Consider the following 17,954-nt stretch of genomic DNA (forward strand, 5'->3'; position numbering starts at 1 on the left):
GGGGGGAAAAGTTGCTTTTAAATTATATATTGAAGCTACGAAAATAAAGCAGAAGATAAAATCAATTTGATTAACCTTACTGAAACACAGAGTAAATAAAATTGAAGGTTGACCAGAGATGCTTTATTTCCAAAGATCAGGTAAGCAGAATGTTTTGCCCTAGAATTGCTGTCCTGACTCACCTGTGTAACTGAATTTTCAATGTGACCACATGGTACACGTCTTGAAGCATATCTGCTACCGTAGCATCAGGGGCATCTGTCACATAAGACAGTGGAACTGGATTCCACTTTCCAACCTGGATTAGCCCTATTCCAGATAAAGAGAACGTGTCACTAAATATTTTACCCTTCAGATAATATATCTAGTAGAAGGTTTTTTTTTTTTTTCATTGCCCCCACCACAAGCAATACTGTTATTTCTGTTTGAATGATTCCCTTCCCTCTAAAAGGCAGGTCAATGAAAATATTCACAGCTTAGCTTTCCAAATTGTGAAATTATGTAAATGACTGTAGGGTTGTTTATTATTTTGGAAATAAAAACACATCAATAAAACCTACGCATAGGCCACATTTTCCTAACTTAACAGGAAGTTCTAATAAGACATAGCTGAACCAGTTCTAAATGGCTTTACGATTTAGATAAGATTCTCTATTGCAATGGGAATCAGCATTGAAAAATACTTTACAGCCCATAAAACCATCAGAAACAGAATAAAAGAAACAGAACTAGATATTCAGTCATAAATGCAAATTGACTCTCAACAGTCCATCTGCTCAAATACGCTCCTCACTTCCTTGTGGGTCCTCAGTGGAGCAGATTATTAAGGTCAATAAGCATACTAATGATTCAGCTGAAGTAATTTAAAAAAAAAATCTACCTCGACATTCCACATGAGCAAAATGTGTGTTAACTAAACCAAACTGAATTAAGCCAATTTTTTAAAGCCACAGTCTATAAGGAACCAATGTAATACACAGGCTACAGTCCTTTGAATAAAAATATTCAGCGCTTTCTCTGCAAGGTAAACAAAGGATGCCAAGCAATTTTTCCAACCCCACGTATGCATTATTTACCTTTGGCCTGGGCAGCAGAGCTATGCGAATAACCCAGAGACAGCAATGCCATTTCTATCAGCTGGTTGAAAAGCATATCCTTTCTCACCAACACAAATTCCGCATGCTCCTCTTTGCAATCATATTCAATGGCGTTTTCATAATGTTCCACCACGCAGAAAACTGGTAGCATGGTTCCTATCAAAGAGACAGAGAAAAAGAGAAGCAAACCAACAATCTTCAGAAATACAGTCTAGGGGGAGGAAAAACTAAGCCATGAAAATAAATCTTCACAACAGTGAGAGAAGGGGAGACTGCGTTTCCAAGGCAGACGGGGCACAGAAATACAGGCACCCACACACAAACATATACATTCTTTTATTTTTTTAAAGTTGGAAGAGAAATATTTAAACAGAATGTGAACTTGGTCCTAAGGTAACTTGGACCGTGCTTTAACTATGCATTTTCCAAAATCAGTTAATGCAGAATTACCTTTTTGATCAAATAATAATGCTGATGAGAGAGAAATAAGTGCCTTGTCTGATCTGCTGTGAGTGATACACAGTGTGCAAATGTAACTCACTACAGTTGTCTTCAGGAGAACCCACTTTCATGTTTCCTACATGCTTTCGTTAATATTATACTTTTCCTGTTTGTGTCCAAACAAATCATCTCTGGCCATAAAATTATTAGCATTTTCTTCCTTTTTAAAGATATTTACTTTAATGGTACTATAAAAGAAACACAAAACTTAACCAAACTGATGCTCCTAATAAATGATTTCAATATGTGCATAATGTAGATAAATAAGATTTATTTTTATGGCTACTCATTTAATCTACCTGACTAAAAAGATATCACAGTAACCATATGTCTTTAAAATGAACAATCTTTGTTACAGTAAATGGGATAAAAATGAGAGACAAAAGGAAACTGGCCTCATCAGGACATATTAGGATAAAGGAATCTGCATAGATTTGATGTGTTCTCTCTTTATTTATTTTAATCCAATCTAATAATTCAGTAGCCAGATGATTAATAAGCCCAGGCCACACCACTGTTAGAAAAGAGGCTTCTAGAAACTGAAATCACGGAGTGCTGTAGTCCTCAAGGTGTTTATGCAGCGCACTGTCAGACTTCCAGTGATAAACGGAAAAGGGTTAAAAGCAGATGCATCTGACTGTACTGTGGCAAGCTGCCAGGAGGGTATCATCTTCAGCATAAATGATGACAAGGGTTACTTTAACAGGGCACCCAGGATCCCCAATTAGTCCTATAACATTAATGCCTCTATAAGCTCTGCCCTCTGGACTTGCAGAATCCTACCAACTTCTGAAGATGTCTGGTGCATGCCAACCAGAGCTAAAAATCAGCATTTCCTACTGACACCAGAAATGCCCTTTAAAAATGCTCTATTTGCTTGTTTCCGCTGAACAAAAGCCGGCAATAAAACCACTACATTTTTCTACATGTGCATCTTCACCAAAGCTTTAGTGAACTGTTCACAAGAGATCCTAGCTCTGACAAATAAACCCCTTTAGGTTTACTTAGAAAAGCTCACAAACTCATTCGGAGGTACCCAACAGGCCAGGCATGAAAAACAAGCCGCAGAGCTTGCCAATATTCTTGTCATTCATTCAGCTGTTTTATACCAGAGAGAGAACCCGTCAGGGCTCAGAAGAAGACATGGGGAGACCACAGCAAAAACAGCAATATGCAAACTGATGATTTCTTCTTTGGCTTGAAGGTACTTTGGCAAAATGTCCTAAACAAATAAACAAAAACATCCAACCCCTTTTTCTGAAATAGTGCTTTCTCATCCCAGCCACAATTTTTATCTAGCACCTGTCAAACAGAAATCATGCACATGGAAAATAAGATGAAAAAGAAAAAAAAAAAAAAAAAACACACCACCTCCAACAAAAAGCTTTAGTAATTTTGTTGTTTGGAGTAAGCAGAGAACTTTCTACAATTAAACTGCATTTTAAAAATAAGTCACTGTGAATGCAATGCTTAAAAAAACAAGCATCTGAGCAGGAAGTGAAATTACTGTACTTTGATTTCTCCTCCCTCTGTCCTGGTGTCTTCAAAGAGTTGGGTTAGTACAACAAAAACCTATGCATTGATTTTTCCTCTTATAGGATGATACAGATGTGTTCTACTTTATGCTGCCCCTTAGATCTATGAAATAACTGTAGGTTTTTCAAAGCGTTTCAATATATTGGATTTATTTTGGACTTTACTGATCAAATTTAGAGGTACCCTGTAGATAATAAAGGTGGCTATTGATAAAGTGACAACAGTATCATTTAATTCCAAATCTAGCTGCTAAATCTTCTAGCAAACTGTCACCGTTGCCCTCCTGATACTGGGAGTAATGCTGAACAGGAGCCTTCTCTGAACTGTCTGATTATTTGTGCTAGTGTTTGGCGAGACTTCCAACTACAGCAACTTCATAACCTTCCAGCATTAAAAGGGGAGTGCACTGGTCACTGCCGAATGCTAAAAATACCACATGATTTAAACCTGGAGGCAGTCTTAGAAGCTTTTGCTGAAGGTTTATGAGCCTGTGTAAACAGCACGTCTGCCATAAGGAGCAGTGAAGTCTGTAGAATCCTTGTCTAAAACTGTCCTGGCATTAAAGTTTGCTGTGCAAATATCACATAATACCAGAGACAGCTGAAATCTCCTATTTAGGAATTTATGGAACTTATATGTTTGCAGGCGTCAGAAAGTCTTTTTTATAGAGCCCCAGTGCTTCACAGTACAATATTAATGCACTCTGTTTGAAAAGCCGTAATAAATTATATTTTTAATGCTCTTACCCTGGCTTTCTTAAGATGCATACATTCTTGGCAAACAATCAATAAATAGGGTAATCATGAGTAGAGGCCAAAGAATTTGCTGAAGTGCTGTTTTTCCATTTTTAATAGATAAAGATCTAACAATACGGACTGCTGTGTCTGTTCATTTCAGGATCAATATATTCTTTGTTTTCGCCAAACCAAGGAAAAAATAAATGATTGTATGATAAATGTTATGCATCAAACACAATGAAATTCCTCTGCCTTCTAACTTTATCTACTTAATATTCTTAGTTGCTAAAAGATGGCATTTTCATCCTTTGCTTAGCAAATGTAAGGAAAATCTGAATCCTATACATTTATTCAGAGACAAAATAAAGACCATTATGAGGTACACATGTTATACCCAGTATGGGCACAGCTTTACACAAGCGACAGTGTTGAACACAAAGTTGTTAAACTTCATCAATTTAACATAAAATTGGTAGGAAGGAGTCATACAGTTACACATCCCCCCTTACGAACTTGCCTAAATCTGCCCCTCCTTTATCAAAAATACCCAACTATAGCAAAACTCAAAAACTAGAATCACCAGGTTTTTCACTGCTAAATAATGAATTTTCTCTTAAGAAAACAAACCACAAAAAATGACATAACAAAACTTTTACATCATATCACATAAGATTTCCATTATCTCTGAAACTGCCTTACAACTAACTAGTAATCCTGTGAAAAAGCCAGGGAGGTACTCCCATAACCTAAGTGTCTTATTCTTAATCAGAGTTAATTTAATCAGGGTTAGTTTAAGCGATAGCCACCTATATATCCTCTACCACAATAACACCTTATCAATAGAAGCCTTGTGTAACTAAGACCATTACATTTAATTCGGTCCTTATCAGCCACTATGTCCAATGATGCCAGTCTACAGTAGAGTGAGATGCTCCACTCAAGCACAGAGCCTACACTTTCAAATATGACTGACAGCAACCAGGAATGTAACTAATTTCAGATCAGAAAGAGAATCAAGGAAAAGAACACAGAAAGACATGTTCTGTCCTCCACCCCCTCACCAAGTAGCCTTGGGTAGACACAAGGGCTCCCAGCTTTCCAAGATTTGGCTCAAAAGTATTTACCTTTCCTAAGGTTGGTTTTCATCAGATGGCCCGAGTGTTTTAAAGGCACTCCCTGCATTTTTGCACCTGTACTCCCAAGCCTTCCTCTTCCTAGCGGGCTCCCGTTCTGCTCCAGGCGGGCAATCTTGGCTGGTGGACCCTTCGGATCACTCACATTGTTAGACATGTCTGAATGTTCTTTCCCCTGAGTTGCCTCGTTCAAATGATCCATACTCAGTTACCCTCTAAAGATCACCTGCCAGAATTTAAAAAGAAGACATGTTATAATCGGGTGAGGGTTTCTCTCTCTCTCTCTCTATATATATATACACCATGTAAATGTTTTACCCCTAGATATCTCTTTCCATAAATATTATGTATTTCTAAGACTGCTTAACTAGATACATAATATAATGCCAATGTTACTATATATCTAGATAACAGTATTACATTCCCATTCAAGTTAACAGAATAATTTGTGGAAAACTTACTAACACACATGAATAAAAAGGTAATTTGTCACCTACAAACAAAACTAACTGGGGGAAACGGGCTTACTCTCAGAACAAGAATTACCACAAGTACAGCTAGAAAGAAAATAACAAATTGTACTTTATGTAGTCCCAATTTTTAAAAATTAATACTCATTACAGAACACAATAGTAACACTTTATTCAGGATGGAAAGATTATCACAGTCCAAAATACTAGTTAAAGCTGATACATATGTCTACATTTTTACATCCAGTTTAATTTTTATAAGAAAAAAAAATATATATATACACCACACCTCAAAATAAAGTAGCAAACATTTGCTTTTTAAGCTCCCTATTGGCTTTACAGGTTAATTCGTAGAAAAAGTTTTCTGCTCTCAAAGTTTCAAGAGTTATGTGACCTGCTAAAGATCTAGCCAAGTCTTGGCTCAAACATGTGATTGGATCATTTCACCCCTACGCAAATGGAGAGAAGAGGAGGATTTCTTCAAATATTCCAGATACTGAAGCATTACAACTCATGTGTTTTAGAGTTAATATTTGAGTGTTTGTTAGTAATAGAATGCTGTTAACAATTTAAATAGCAAAAAACTTGAAAATACTTTGTGAAATACACATTAGACTGAAGTACCAAACTCACTTGTTAAAAAAAATCTTGATGATTTTGGTCAAACACAATTGCTAGTGTTCAAAAATAATCTCAGTATATAATGAAGTCAACATTTTAACTAACTGCAGAAAAAAATGAACAGATAATTATTTTCACTTATACACTGGACATCAATTTTTGTACTGTTTAAAATAAAGCAATTAGCACAATATCACAGTCTCTTCTAAAATACAGTTTTAAGTGGAATTGATAAGAACAGGTGATTAAAATTATTTTATGAACTCTCATGGTACTTGAAGTGTTGAGCTTAGTAATACAAAGGGGGAGAGGATCATATTTAGGAAAACCAGAGTGAATATGATAGTTACCATGTTCTTCCAGCTGTCTGGTAATTTGACATATCTTGTAGCTTAAAAAATATATATACCGAAGAAACATTTTAGATCCAGATTTGTTGAAAGCCAGCTTGTATTAGCCTGGCCTTTCTGTAACCATTTTTGTCCTCTGTTTTAACCATAGACTACTTTGTCCATTATAATCAAGAAAAGAGGTGAATGGAGAGGGGGGAGCAATGGTAATCTTTAGGTTTAAAAGCAACCTTAAGAATGCCAATTGAAGAACTATAAAGTTTGAGAAATAATGGCTATTTATCCTTGTACTCCAGGGTGGCACGCTGAGAACTAAAGGTTTACCGTGATCGCGGTCCCATCTGTTTTCGGTTATGAGGTTCATTAACAATAAATGTGCCTCTTTTAACCACTTTTTATCAAGATTAGTCTTTTCCATTATATTAAACTGCATTCTAAAGCCAAAATTAGAGAGTGATGATTATTAACTTATTCAAAACACTCTTTATAATGTTTCATGTGGATTATAATACAGAGCTGCTTTTTCTGAAATTGGTTGCCTTACCCTAGAGCAGAAGATGAATTTTAAAACATATGATTTGAAAAGAAAATACATAACCCGTGGGGCAGTGTAAGAGAGAAAAAAAAAAAACAGAGAAAAAAGTAGACAACAGCATCAAAGTTAATGCTACAAAATATATTAAGTAGTCATGAGGCTTAACAGCATTATAAACTGTACAGCAAATGAAAGTGATAGATTATAATTTAGTGAATGTATTGACAATCAAAACATCATATAGGTCATGCAAAACTGTCCTTCGAATACCCACCTATACGCATCTATTAAACACTCAGTCATCATGTAAAAAGCTTTACATTATAAAGCAAAATTACATGCACATAAAACACCCAATTTATTCATTTAAACTCTATGCCCAAGGCTAAAGTTCACCAAACCTCAGTTTGGAATTGCAAAGAGCAGCCTCCATCGGGCCTGCTGGACTGACACCCCGGGAACTAACTATGGTCTCAACAGATGCCAGGCTCAAGAGTTTCTTTTGAGTTACACATTTTAAAACCCATTTTAGTGTAACGTCTGGATGGCACACAGAAAGCAAGCTACTTTCTCAAAATCCCATTTCCCTGTCCATAAACTAAGTCCATATATGATAATTAGTGAACAAAACAGTGAACTCAGACACAGCAATTATTTCCTCTAAAAAGAAAAAGAAAGGCACGAAATTCATGTTCCAGGAACCTATTTTTTGCAATGTGGGATCCTTTTCAACGAGTTCCTTGCTGGATCGCCTGCCTCGCCCCCACAGAACCCCATAATCACATTTTAAGAGATTGTGCCCTTATCCATTCCATATGGCCGGCACGATCCAGGCCAAGCTTTCACTGTGACCTTTTAAAGAGACAAAGAAGCAAAGTACTATCTAGAAACAGAAACACTGCAGTTTTACTGAGTGAAATTAGCAAAACCGACCTGAAACTCACCACTTCAAAACTTGACAGCATATAAATAATAAAAACAAAGGAGATTTCCTTTGCAGCCCGGGTTCTTGAAGAGAAGTTCAAGACTGATGTTTTCTATGTCCTTTTTTTTTTAATTAAAAAAAAAAAAAAAAGGCAGCAGACCTGAAGGCGACTTCCCCTGAAATTGTATTATTTTCTCTTCCCCTACCCCCGCCCCCCTAAGCGGGGGAAGGGCAGAAATAAACGTCTAGAAGAGTAGCCATGGGAGAGGGGGGTTAAAAAAAAAAATCACAATTCGAAAAACAACATATATGGTTTGTAAAATGTCTAACCTCAGAGAACGGGGTTTTCGATGGGGGAGGAGGGGAGAGTGGGAAGTAGGGAGGAGGGAGAAGATAAAATTGATCTGACAAGTGATTCGTTGGGGGGAAAATCGTAAAAACAAAGCAAAACCCGTTATGAGCTGTACACTGTGGTGGTGCTGGGGAGGCGAGGTGGTGACTGAGGATTCTCTTAAAAAAAAAAAAAAATCACTGCGGACAAGGTCTCCAGAAAGGAAAAAAGGTCCCCTCGCTTCCCTCCCTCCCTGCTGCTCGCTCGGGTTCTTCGGTGTGAGGACAGAAAGTCTACTTCTGGCTGTCACTTGTAATATTATTCTCCAATAACCCCGGAGAACGCAGAGAGGGGAAGGCCACCTCGCCTCCTTCCAGTCGCCCCCACCCCCCTCCCCAACAATTGCGACTAATGTTAACAAACCTTAAACTTTCTTCCCACAGCCTCGCACCCCCAACGAGGGCATCTACCGGGGGACAGCGAGGGTGGGGGGCAGAAGGTCGCGAAAAAAGCCCCGGAAAGGCACTAAAATGCCACTTTTGACTCGGCCCTCGCTGACGACAGCCCCGAGGACCCTCTCCCTGCCCATTGACGCGGGCTGTGAGCGCCTGGGGAGCCGAGCGTGCGGGCGACAGAAAGAGGGTCTGGGGGGAGGGGGAGAGAATCGGAAGGCACCCCCAGCCACCTCCACCGCCTCGGCGGCGACAGACTCCCCGCCCCCTCCCCCCAAAAAGTCGCCCAGCTCTCACTCCGCCAGAGTCCGAGGTAAACAACAAGCCCCACAATGGGACGAGGACTTGGGGGGAAAAGAAACCCAGAAACCCCAACAAAACTGATGGAGTTTCCCGAGATGAAAGAGGGGGGTGGGAAGCGTCCTCTGGAGTCGCCCCGGCTTTATGCTCGGTCCCCGGGCAGGCTAGAGGGCGGCTGTGGCTGTTGTTGTTGTGACGAGGCCGGTTGTTGCTGGGTGGCACAGGGAGAGGTGTGTGTGTGTGTTTGTGTGTGTGTGCGTGCGTGTGAGCGCGAGTCCCCGGACGGGGCTGCAGCTCGCTCGCTCTCTCCCTCGCTCGCTCTCCCCCTCGCTGCCGCCTCTGCCCCCATTAAATTATGAGTTGACTCATCCCGGCCGCTGTCGCCGCCGCCGCCGTGCCCAGCTCGGCTCCGCGCGTCCGCCCGGGCTGCAGCCCTCCACGCCGCCGCTCCCGCCGCTGCTGCTGCTGCTGCCGCCGCCGCCGCCGCTGTGGCTGCCTCTTCTTCCTCCTCCTCATTTTAATACAAAATCACCCCGCTCGCAGCCCCAGCCCCGAGCACGCAGCCTCCTCCCGGCCGCCCGCCGCCGCCCCGAGCCCTTCCCCAGCGGGGCCGGCTCATCCGCCGCGTCCGGGGAGCGGGAGCGAGCGAGAAAGTGGCGGCGGCGGCGGCGGAGGAGGAGGAGGGGGGAGCGAGAGGAGGAGGAAGGGGGTGCGGAGCGGAGGAGGAAGGCGGCGGGGGGGGGCAGGGTGCAAGGAGAAGGCGGAAAAGGGATGGGGATTAAAACCCGGGCTGGAGGGCCGGGATTGGGGGAGGGGGCGGGGGCGGCGAGTTAAAAAGCAGCAAGACAAGTAACTAGTGAATGAGTGAGGGAAGGGGTGGGGGGGAGCGCACGATTTCCGGCCCCGGGCGCGCAAGAATTTGTAATGAGCTTGATTAGAGTGAGGCGGCCCGACATTTATTACACACAATACCCAGAATAACAGGGCGCCGCGCGAGGGCCAGCGCCGGCCGCCGCCAGGCGCGCGGGGAGGGCGCAGGGGGGAGGAGGAGAGGGGGCTTCCCTGGCAGCGGCCGCCGCGGCGGGGAGGGGAGCGCGCGGCGCGCGGGCGGCAGGGGCAGGTGTGCGACAGTCAGCGGGGCGGGAGGAGGGGCAGGACTGGCGGGGGGGGGGGTGCGGGGGGCATGAAAGTGATGGGGTGGAGGGGGCGAGGGCCAGGGGAAAAAACTAACCACCCACCCACGCGCCACAAAAGCCACAAAAAGGAATACGTCGGGAGCGTCGCAGGCGGGCACCCGAGGGACAGGCGAGGCAGGGAGGACGCACCGGCCCCGTGGGACAGGGGCCTGGGCACGCAGGTGACAGGCGCTGAGTGCTGAGGTAGGGGGACTTCAGGAAGTGGCTGAAGGGGACAATCGGGAGGTAGATCCCTCCGGAGGCACGCAGAGAGTGCAGACACGTCTGCAGAGGAATAAAGGCCAGGATCCTTGAAACGCTCGCATAAATATCTATCCTCAAAGGAGGATGAATCCTCAACTATTAAGAGCCAACGTTAAAAAAGACCCGAGTAAGAGTTTTCTGTACTGGTCAGAGGTTGGTTCAAAACTCCCTCACTTGTGAGCTATAGAACACGTTGGAGAAAGAATACGTGGCTCATAGTGACCGACTTAAAATTTGGGTCACTTGAAAGAGACTTGACTTGTTATTACAAAGGAGAGGATGCCACCATTCTTGATTTACACCGGACAAAAGATAGGAAAGTTTAGATGGGTAAAAACATCTGTTGTAGCAATAAATACTTCTGCTGTAATCTAGGGTAAATTACCCAGTTAGACAAATGGTCATACATAATTTTGATTCCATTATTTAGATAATCTATTAAATATAGTTCCTATTAAAAATGGAGAACATTACAATCTTGCCCAAAATAGAGATGCAGCGTTTATCGATTAGGTTTTAGCACTAACATCTTAGCTCCCTGAAGGCAGTTAATCATTAAACAAAACAAAAATGTTATAAGAATTATTTTTCAGAATACTCTAGTAGAGAAAAGAGAAAAATCAATCAGATAAACATTTTGTTACACATAAAAAAAGCAACAAGTTAGCACAAGTACTGGGATAAGAGGGAAATATGCAAATTAAGCTCTTTAAAGCTACCAATACACTCTTAGAGACACTGTTTACATTAGAAATCTAAGAAAAGCAGAAGGTAAAACAGAAGATAAAGTATGGGAAATAATGGCCTCCTGGGGAGAACAAGTTTAGGAGAAACACAATGAAAATATATCACTCTAATGGCACCCAGGTTTCACCCACAAACGGAAAGGTTAGTCAAAATCAAGGAAGGCAACGGTGAATTCTGGCACTTATAAATCCAAGCCTTAAGCCAAAGAAAGAACATGTGATAATAAGACACAACAACACAGCATCAAAAACAAGAAAATAAATGTAAGGCAAGTTTTACTAAAAAGCCCACGTGATAACCACATTTTTAAAAGTTGAAATGTGGGGAAATATGGAGGAGGATATTTTAATTAAAGTATAAGAAATATAATCAATAAGGAAATATACAAACATGGCAAAAAGTAGCGCTGGTGTCCGAGTTGGTATTGCGGATGGAAGTACTTACACTTATACAAAAAAAAAAAATTTGACATTTAAAAGAAAAACAAAGATATCAATTATGTCTATAATGACAATGATTTTTGCAAGATGATAAGTTAAATTGGGAATTTCCAAGATGGATATTTTAATAGTTGCTTCAAACTGGTGATTCCTGACACATTTCCCTGAAACCTGCCTGATTTTCAGAAAGGACAGTGCATTCTAATATCATGCTGTATAAATTTACAAACAATAGCAAAATAAAAAAATAAAGGACAATGATAATGGACTACCAAAAAAAAATTTATCCATGCAACTTCACCTAAAATGAATGTTTAAAAAAAAAAGTAAGTTGTTGGGCAAAACAAAATATGCACAAAGACAAAAGATCTAAAACAGGGTTACTGAAAATATCAATATTAAAACATATTGGAATAAAATATTGTAATATGTTTATCCCATCATCTACACAAATAAATAAGACAAAAAGCTTCCTGATTGCCTTAGCCTCCTAATGACCTGGTCACTGCTAATGTAACATGGGAATTAAAACAGTAATCTTTAAATAAGAATAGCACCTTTTATCCAGGAATAACAAACTAATTCTCAAACACAAAAGATAAAAGTATGGAATAAGGATAGACATGGCTTTGGAAAATGATAAACAGAATAAATCAGGATAAAGACATCTAATAATGACTTTATTATAAAGAATAACAATATAGTACAATTATGAATCTGTTAATCACATATATACACTAATTTCCCTCAAGCACATTTTTTATTTCAGAACTATATGATTATAAGAAATGACATAAGTAAAATGGCACACGGACGTTTATGCCCTCCAAGTCATACAGTTTGCTGATGAACTTAATCACTATATATTATCTACCTCTTAGAATACTTATTATAGCCACTGAGCATTGGCCAGTGTAAGCCCAAGTTAAAATAAAGAAGAAAAAAAGAAAGATAATTGGGAAAATACCACCTCCTAGGCATATGTGAGGATAAACTATCATGATGGAGGGTGAAAAACAGCAATTTGTTCTACATGGGCATCTTATATTTGGCAATAAAGATGTAAGCAAGTATAGAAAAAAAACAAAATAAACTTTGTAAATCTAGCTATCAAAATAGAAAACATCAGGAACATGAAATATTGCAAGTCAAATACATGAACTATTTAACATGGATGTACAGTTAGAACAGAGTGTATCAATTTTTTATCACACAAGAAGGCATTCAGACTGGCTACACAAAGGTAGCAAAGATAAAATACTGTAACAGATACACAAGATTTTTTAAAAAGCTTAATAACGGAAGGACTATTGCATGTTTCAGATGGCACCGTATTAAGATAAATGTGCAGGCAGATATCTGAAAGCATTAAAACACATTCAGAGTTCTGAATAGCACATACATTTGTAATAAACAGAGAAAGCATTTAGAATTTGAACGCTTTTAAGATATGGCAACTCCGCCAGTGACTGTGTTAGCAAAGCAGTGCTTACCACCATAGCACTTTCTAAGGACATGGGTTGTTTTTTTTTTTTTTTGGTTTTTTTTTTTTCCTATCTTTTTAAATTCAAATACAGTTGGCTATCTCTCTCCACTCTTAAAACAGCACAATTTACGTAGCATATTGCTCTTTTTGTCGTGTCAACTCTTTGTTTTTGGCTTTAGCTGCAGGTGGTATTTTCCATATATGAATTTCTGGGAAAATGGTCTCTGTTGGCCATATAAGGATGTCTCTTTGAGCCATATGCTTTGCTGTCATGTGTCTCATTTTGTCTGTCTGGGATGTCAGGACTGATTTCCACATCATTTCTTGAATGGACCAAATACAAATTTGTAAGAGCAGAGAGGAAAAAGCTGGGGCTGGAGCCCAAACAACTTTGTCAAAACATATATTGGAGAGGAAATGCAATATCCTGTAAACATTTGCACCCTTCTTCTCACATCTTATCTGTGACTGACATCATCACAACTGCATAGTTTAGAAGAGAATCTACTTGATCAAGTGCAGAAGTTTGCAGTATGTGTCTGCATGCAGCTTAATGAGACAGACCCCACATCTTTGGAGGTCATGACATAGTACACGTTAGCTGCCCTCCTCGGAGAGCCCTGAGTCCTGCAGCCAGCCTGACCCAGCCTTGAACTTGGGGAAGGGAAGCTGCCTCATGCTTTTCTGGTTTAGTGAATAAACAGAACTCTGATTAAACTTTCTGACTAATCTCACAGAAGAGTATGGCCCCAATTTTATACTCTCATAGCCTCTTGCATTTCTCCTTTATAACAATCATCGCAGTCTTAATCAATTAACAATTTGGATAATCATTGGCTTAATAAATGTCTCCCATACCAGACTGTAAGCCCTATGAGAGCAGAGACTGTCTTGCTTGCTGACATATTATCAGGAATTCATATACCATCCTTGCAATATTTACATTATGAATAAATAAATGACAGCAAAAAGCTCACCGTGTCACTTGCAACCAACTTCCATTGGTAAATGCAATGCCAATTCCTTTTAGAGATTGCACAAGTGAGAAGGAAGTAACAGTGGGGAAGATGGCTATATCATTTAAATTTGAATTAATTGAAATTAAATAAAATTTACAATTTAGTTCCTCAGTTATATTTCAAGTGTGCAATGGCCCCATGTAGCTAGTGGCTATCCTACTGGACAGTGTAGATTACAGAACACTTCTACCACTGCAGAAAGTTCTACTGGACAGCACTTATCTACAGAACTTCTATAAAACATGACTAAGTAAACCAGGGACCTAGCCAGGAGTCTTAGAGGTGCTGAATGGTTTTCAGACATTCTAATGATGTCTATATTGAAATCATTTTCCATTTTAGAATTAGCCCATAGATCTGTAAAGCTGCATGGAATGAGACTTATGTGCCGTCTCACACAAATTTAAGACAACTTTCGAGACATGTCTGTATTTGAAAGGTCCTGTAGTACATTTGGAATAATATGCATTTACCCCAAATGCTGCTTTCCATGAACATTTAAATAGCTCAAAGGTGAAGTTAAAAACCACAGACTCATTCCCCACTCTCACTCCCACCCCCACATTAAATAAGCATAGCTGCCATTAGAAATGGCTCTTTTGGAAGCTTTAATGTAGATACCTCCTCGAACTGGGAGGGCATCTACCTACCAAACAAATAATGATGTACTGCAGAAAATAATAGCAAAAGGCTTGAATATGTTTCAGGGGAGATAAAGGAGTAAGGATAATGAACTCTAAATATGGGGCTTAAGGTTTTTTGTTTTTGTTTTTTCCCTAACAACTGGAGTTTCAGTTATAGCCAGACTGATACTGATCAGAAGTTGTTTCCTAATTACTTTGGGGTGGATGTAAATGCCTACCGGTAATTTGTAATATGGTTTTAATAGACAAAGGTCATTATTAAAGCTGAGCAAAGAAAGGCCAACGTTGAAGCTAGTTTTGGGAGAGCAGGATAAGGGAAATGAACAGCCATAGTAGTTGGCTTCCAGAACCTGACAAGATATCTGAACGTTTTACCCAGAAATATTACCTTTTTTTTGCAAGAATTTATTGGGCAAAATTTTTTTGAAGCTACCTTTCCTTCCATAGATGTCAGTATGGATCATAACTTTGACAAGGCACAATGGTAAAATTCCATCAAAACTGGTATCTCTATCTAGACCTAGATCCAAAATTGTGTAGGGAATGGGGAGGATTCGGGCTATTGCTGTTGAGTCCTCCGGTGTAGATATCACCACCAAAGTACTTACCCTTTCAGGTTGCCTCATTTTTTCTCCCATTGCTTCTGGAGTGCCCTTCCTCCCCCTTCTCACCTGGGGACCTCCCTTCTGCCATATCCTTTAATATGCAGCTTGATTGCACCTCTTCTGTCCGAAGCCTTCTCCAGCTGTTAGTTATTTCCTTCTCGACGCTCCATCACGCTACCTTGTCCTTCAGTATGGCGTTCCATATTTACATATCTGTCCCTCTCACCTGCAAGTCTATAAGCATATGGAAGGTGCACTTATGTGTGTATGCCTGGAGTCTCTCACAAGTGCCTGCTATCACAGGGAAAAGAATCCAAGAACTGTTTTTATGAGTGAGTGCTTGAAAGAATCTTATGAAGATTCTTGCAATCTTAGTAAAGCCAGGTGCCAGGATCAGTAGTTAGCTTAGTGGCTCCCCAAATTTGCTGCACCTTAACATCACCTGAGGAGCTCCTTCAACAACCCAGATATCCAGGCTGTACCCCACTGAATTAAATCAGAATGGCCAGAGGTGGGAGCCAGGCATTTGGTTGGTTAGCACTCCCAAGGTGATTCCAATGTACAGCCAGGTTTGGCATCCACCAGGTTAGGTAATGTTTTGGAGATAGAAAATCAAATACACTTGCTAGGACATCCTCAAGTGAAATGTTTAACCCAATCTCGGGGTCACTTGGAAAAGTTAAGGCTGTTCTAGGAACCAGCCTTCGCCCAAAATTTAAGGAATGTCTGTGCAGGCAAAGCACTTGTTCCAAACAAAAGAAGGTAAGGGGCAAGCTAATAGATCATTGATCTGGCGAATAAAGAATAAAGTTATGCTGTTTGAGGAACCACGATAGATTAGCATTTGGGCACTTGCTTGAGATTTACTGGGGAGCCAGAAATCCTGTGCAGGTATATGATTTATCATCACAGACATAAGCGACTAACCACAAAATTACACATGGAAGTAAAATTCTAAAACCAGTCTATTATTTACTGGAGCCAGAACCATCCTAGTTTCCTCTAATTCTTTTTTCAACATAGTTAAGCGTGATTTTTCTCCCAGAAAACTTCAACTGTGAGTGGGATTTCCTTGAACAGTTGAAAACTGCTTAACTTATTTTCCGACTAAGTCGCTGCACTTAAGCAGAACTGAATACATATCATCCATCCCAAGGAGCCAATGGCAGGGCATCACAGCCCTAGCTGCTGTGCAGTACTCTCGGGAAGCTCGGGGAATTTTAATTCCAATGAAGTCCAACGGCAACCGCTCCCAATCAATCTCTAGCCAAGACATATCAACCAAATCTTCTTGGTGATGAATGTTATTGCTAATCTCTGCTGGCTTAACTGGAGGGAGAAACAGTTTGAGGTGACAATGGACCTAAATCCTAGTCCAGACTGTTTTGGGGGAGTATCAGCCGAAGGCAATATCTGATATTGTATTGCCATGCCCATCGCCACAAGCATTGGACAGGGGTTGTCCTTCAGGAAGGAAAGCCACCACCAGAAACAACTGCATCACACCTGGACAATGATTAAATACCACTATCATGCTTGCTGTTTGTTGAAGCAAAGAAGTTTAATTCAAAACTAAAGCACATTCTATTTGGAATGATGGAAAAGATTTAAAAGCACATTGTGGTGATGGTTGCAAAACAGTGTGAATGTAATTAACGCCACTGAATTGTACACTTAAAAATGGTCAAATGGCATATTTTATGTTATATATCTTTTATCCCAATGAAAAAATTTAAAAACAAAAAAACTAAAGCAGAAACAACCTTTCATCTATTCCTAAGGTTGGTAGATATATATATTATCATGAAAATATCATGCCAACCAGAAAAACAATGAGCTACAACACCCTGAACAACCCATCCTCACCACCAACCTTCCACTGCTTTGTCCTTACCCACCAACAGCCACAGTCCAGTCTATGCTAGATAATTAATTCATATGACAAATACCTGACCCAAGGATAACTAACATGGATTGGTAATTAGAGACCAACATCCCACCCAAAATAGATAATTTGATGGTCCTCTGATGCAAGAAAATGGTTCTCTTTTCAGATTTTAATCTATACTATTGTATCTTGGCCAAAGAAAAGAAAGAAGCATAGACGAAAACAAATAAGAATACCTTAAGTCTAGAAATTCTTTCTGGATGTTTTTCAAATGAGTAAAAATTAACTATACTCATGAAATAGTAGACCCTTCCAGTTAAACAGTACTTAGAGTGTCAAATACTTACATGCAGTACAGCCACAGATGTGTAATAACTATATAAATGTTCAGTGTAAGAATTTACAAATTCTCTCTGTATAAAAACTTTGGATTCTATTTTTTAATAAAAGGATATATATTTTTTGTTATAAAAAGCCAAGAAGGTTTTCATATTTAATTGTATCAGTCACTTTTTAGTGATAGTAATTAGAATTAAAGTATTTACTTCTGCATGCACTAATATGTCATATCATCTTTTTCTATAATATACTGTCCTATATTCTGTTTCCTATCATCTATTCTTACTGATTTTATATTAAGGACTTTTATATCAATGATGGAGTTTTTAATGTATTGGAAATTCAAGTATAAATTATAT

At 39.8% G+C, this 17,954-nt stretch overlaps 1 protein-coding gene across 5 annotated transcripts in view; it reads right to left on the reverse strand.

The window, feature by feature from the left end:
* The window catches only part of SATB1 (SATB homeobox 1), a 97,009-nt gene that overhangs the window by 67,834 nt on the left and 11,221 nt on the right, over positions 1-17,954 (reverse strand). For 3 of the 5 annotated variants that reach the window (XM_058553737.1, XM_058553728.1, XM_058553703.1), the window contains exons 1-4: positions 7,925-8,006; positions 4,996-5,230; positions 1,077-1,253; positions 183-309 (exon numbers count right to left, since the gene is read on the reverse strand). In XM_058553737.1, the coding sequence (XP_058409720.1) occupies positions 183-309; positions 1,077-1,253; positions 4,996-5,206 (515 nt within the window). In that variant the 5' untranslated portion in view covers positions 5,207-5,230; positions 7,925-8,006. Of the gene's footprint in view, positions 1-182; positions 310-1,076; positions 1,254-4,995; positions 5,231-7,913; positions 8,007-17,954 lie in introns of those variants that run through there. The other 2 variants (XM_058553720.1, XM_058553712.1) reach the window with 2 other exon arrangements.

The sequence above is a fragment of the Diceros bicornis genome, chromosome 2 (assembly GCF_020826845.1).
Source record: "Diceros bicornis minor isolate mBicDic1 chromosome 2, mDicBic1.mat.cur, whole genome shotgun sequence".
NCBI classification, from domain to species: domain Eukaryota; kingdom Metazoa; phylum Chordata; class Mammalia; order Perissodactyla; family Rhinocerotidae; genus Diceros; species Diceros bicornis.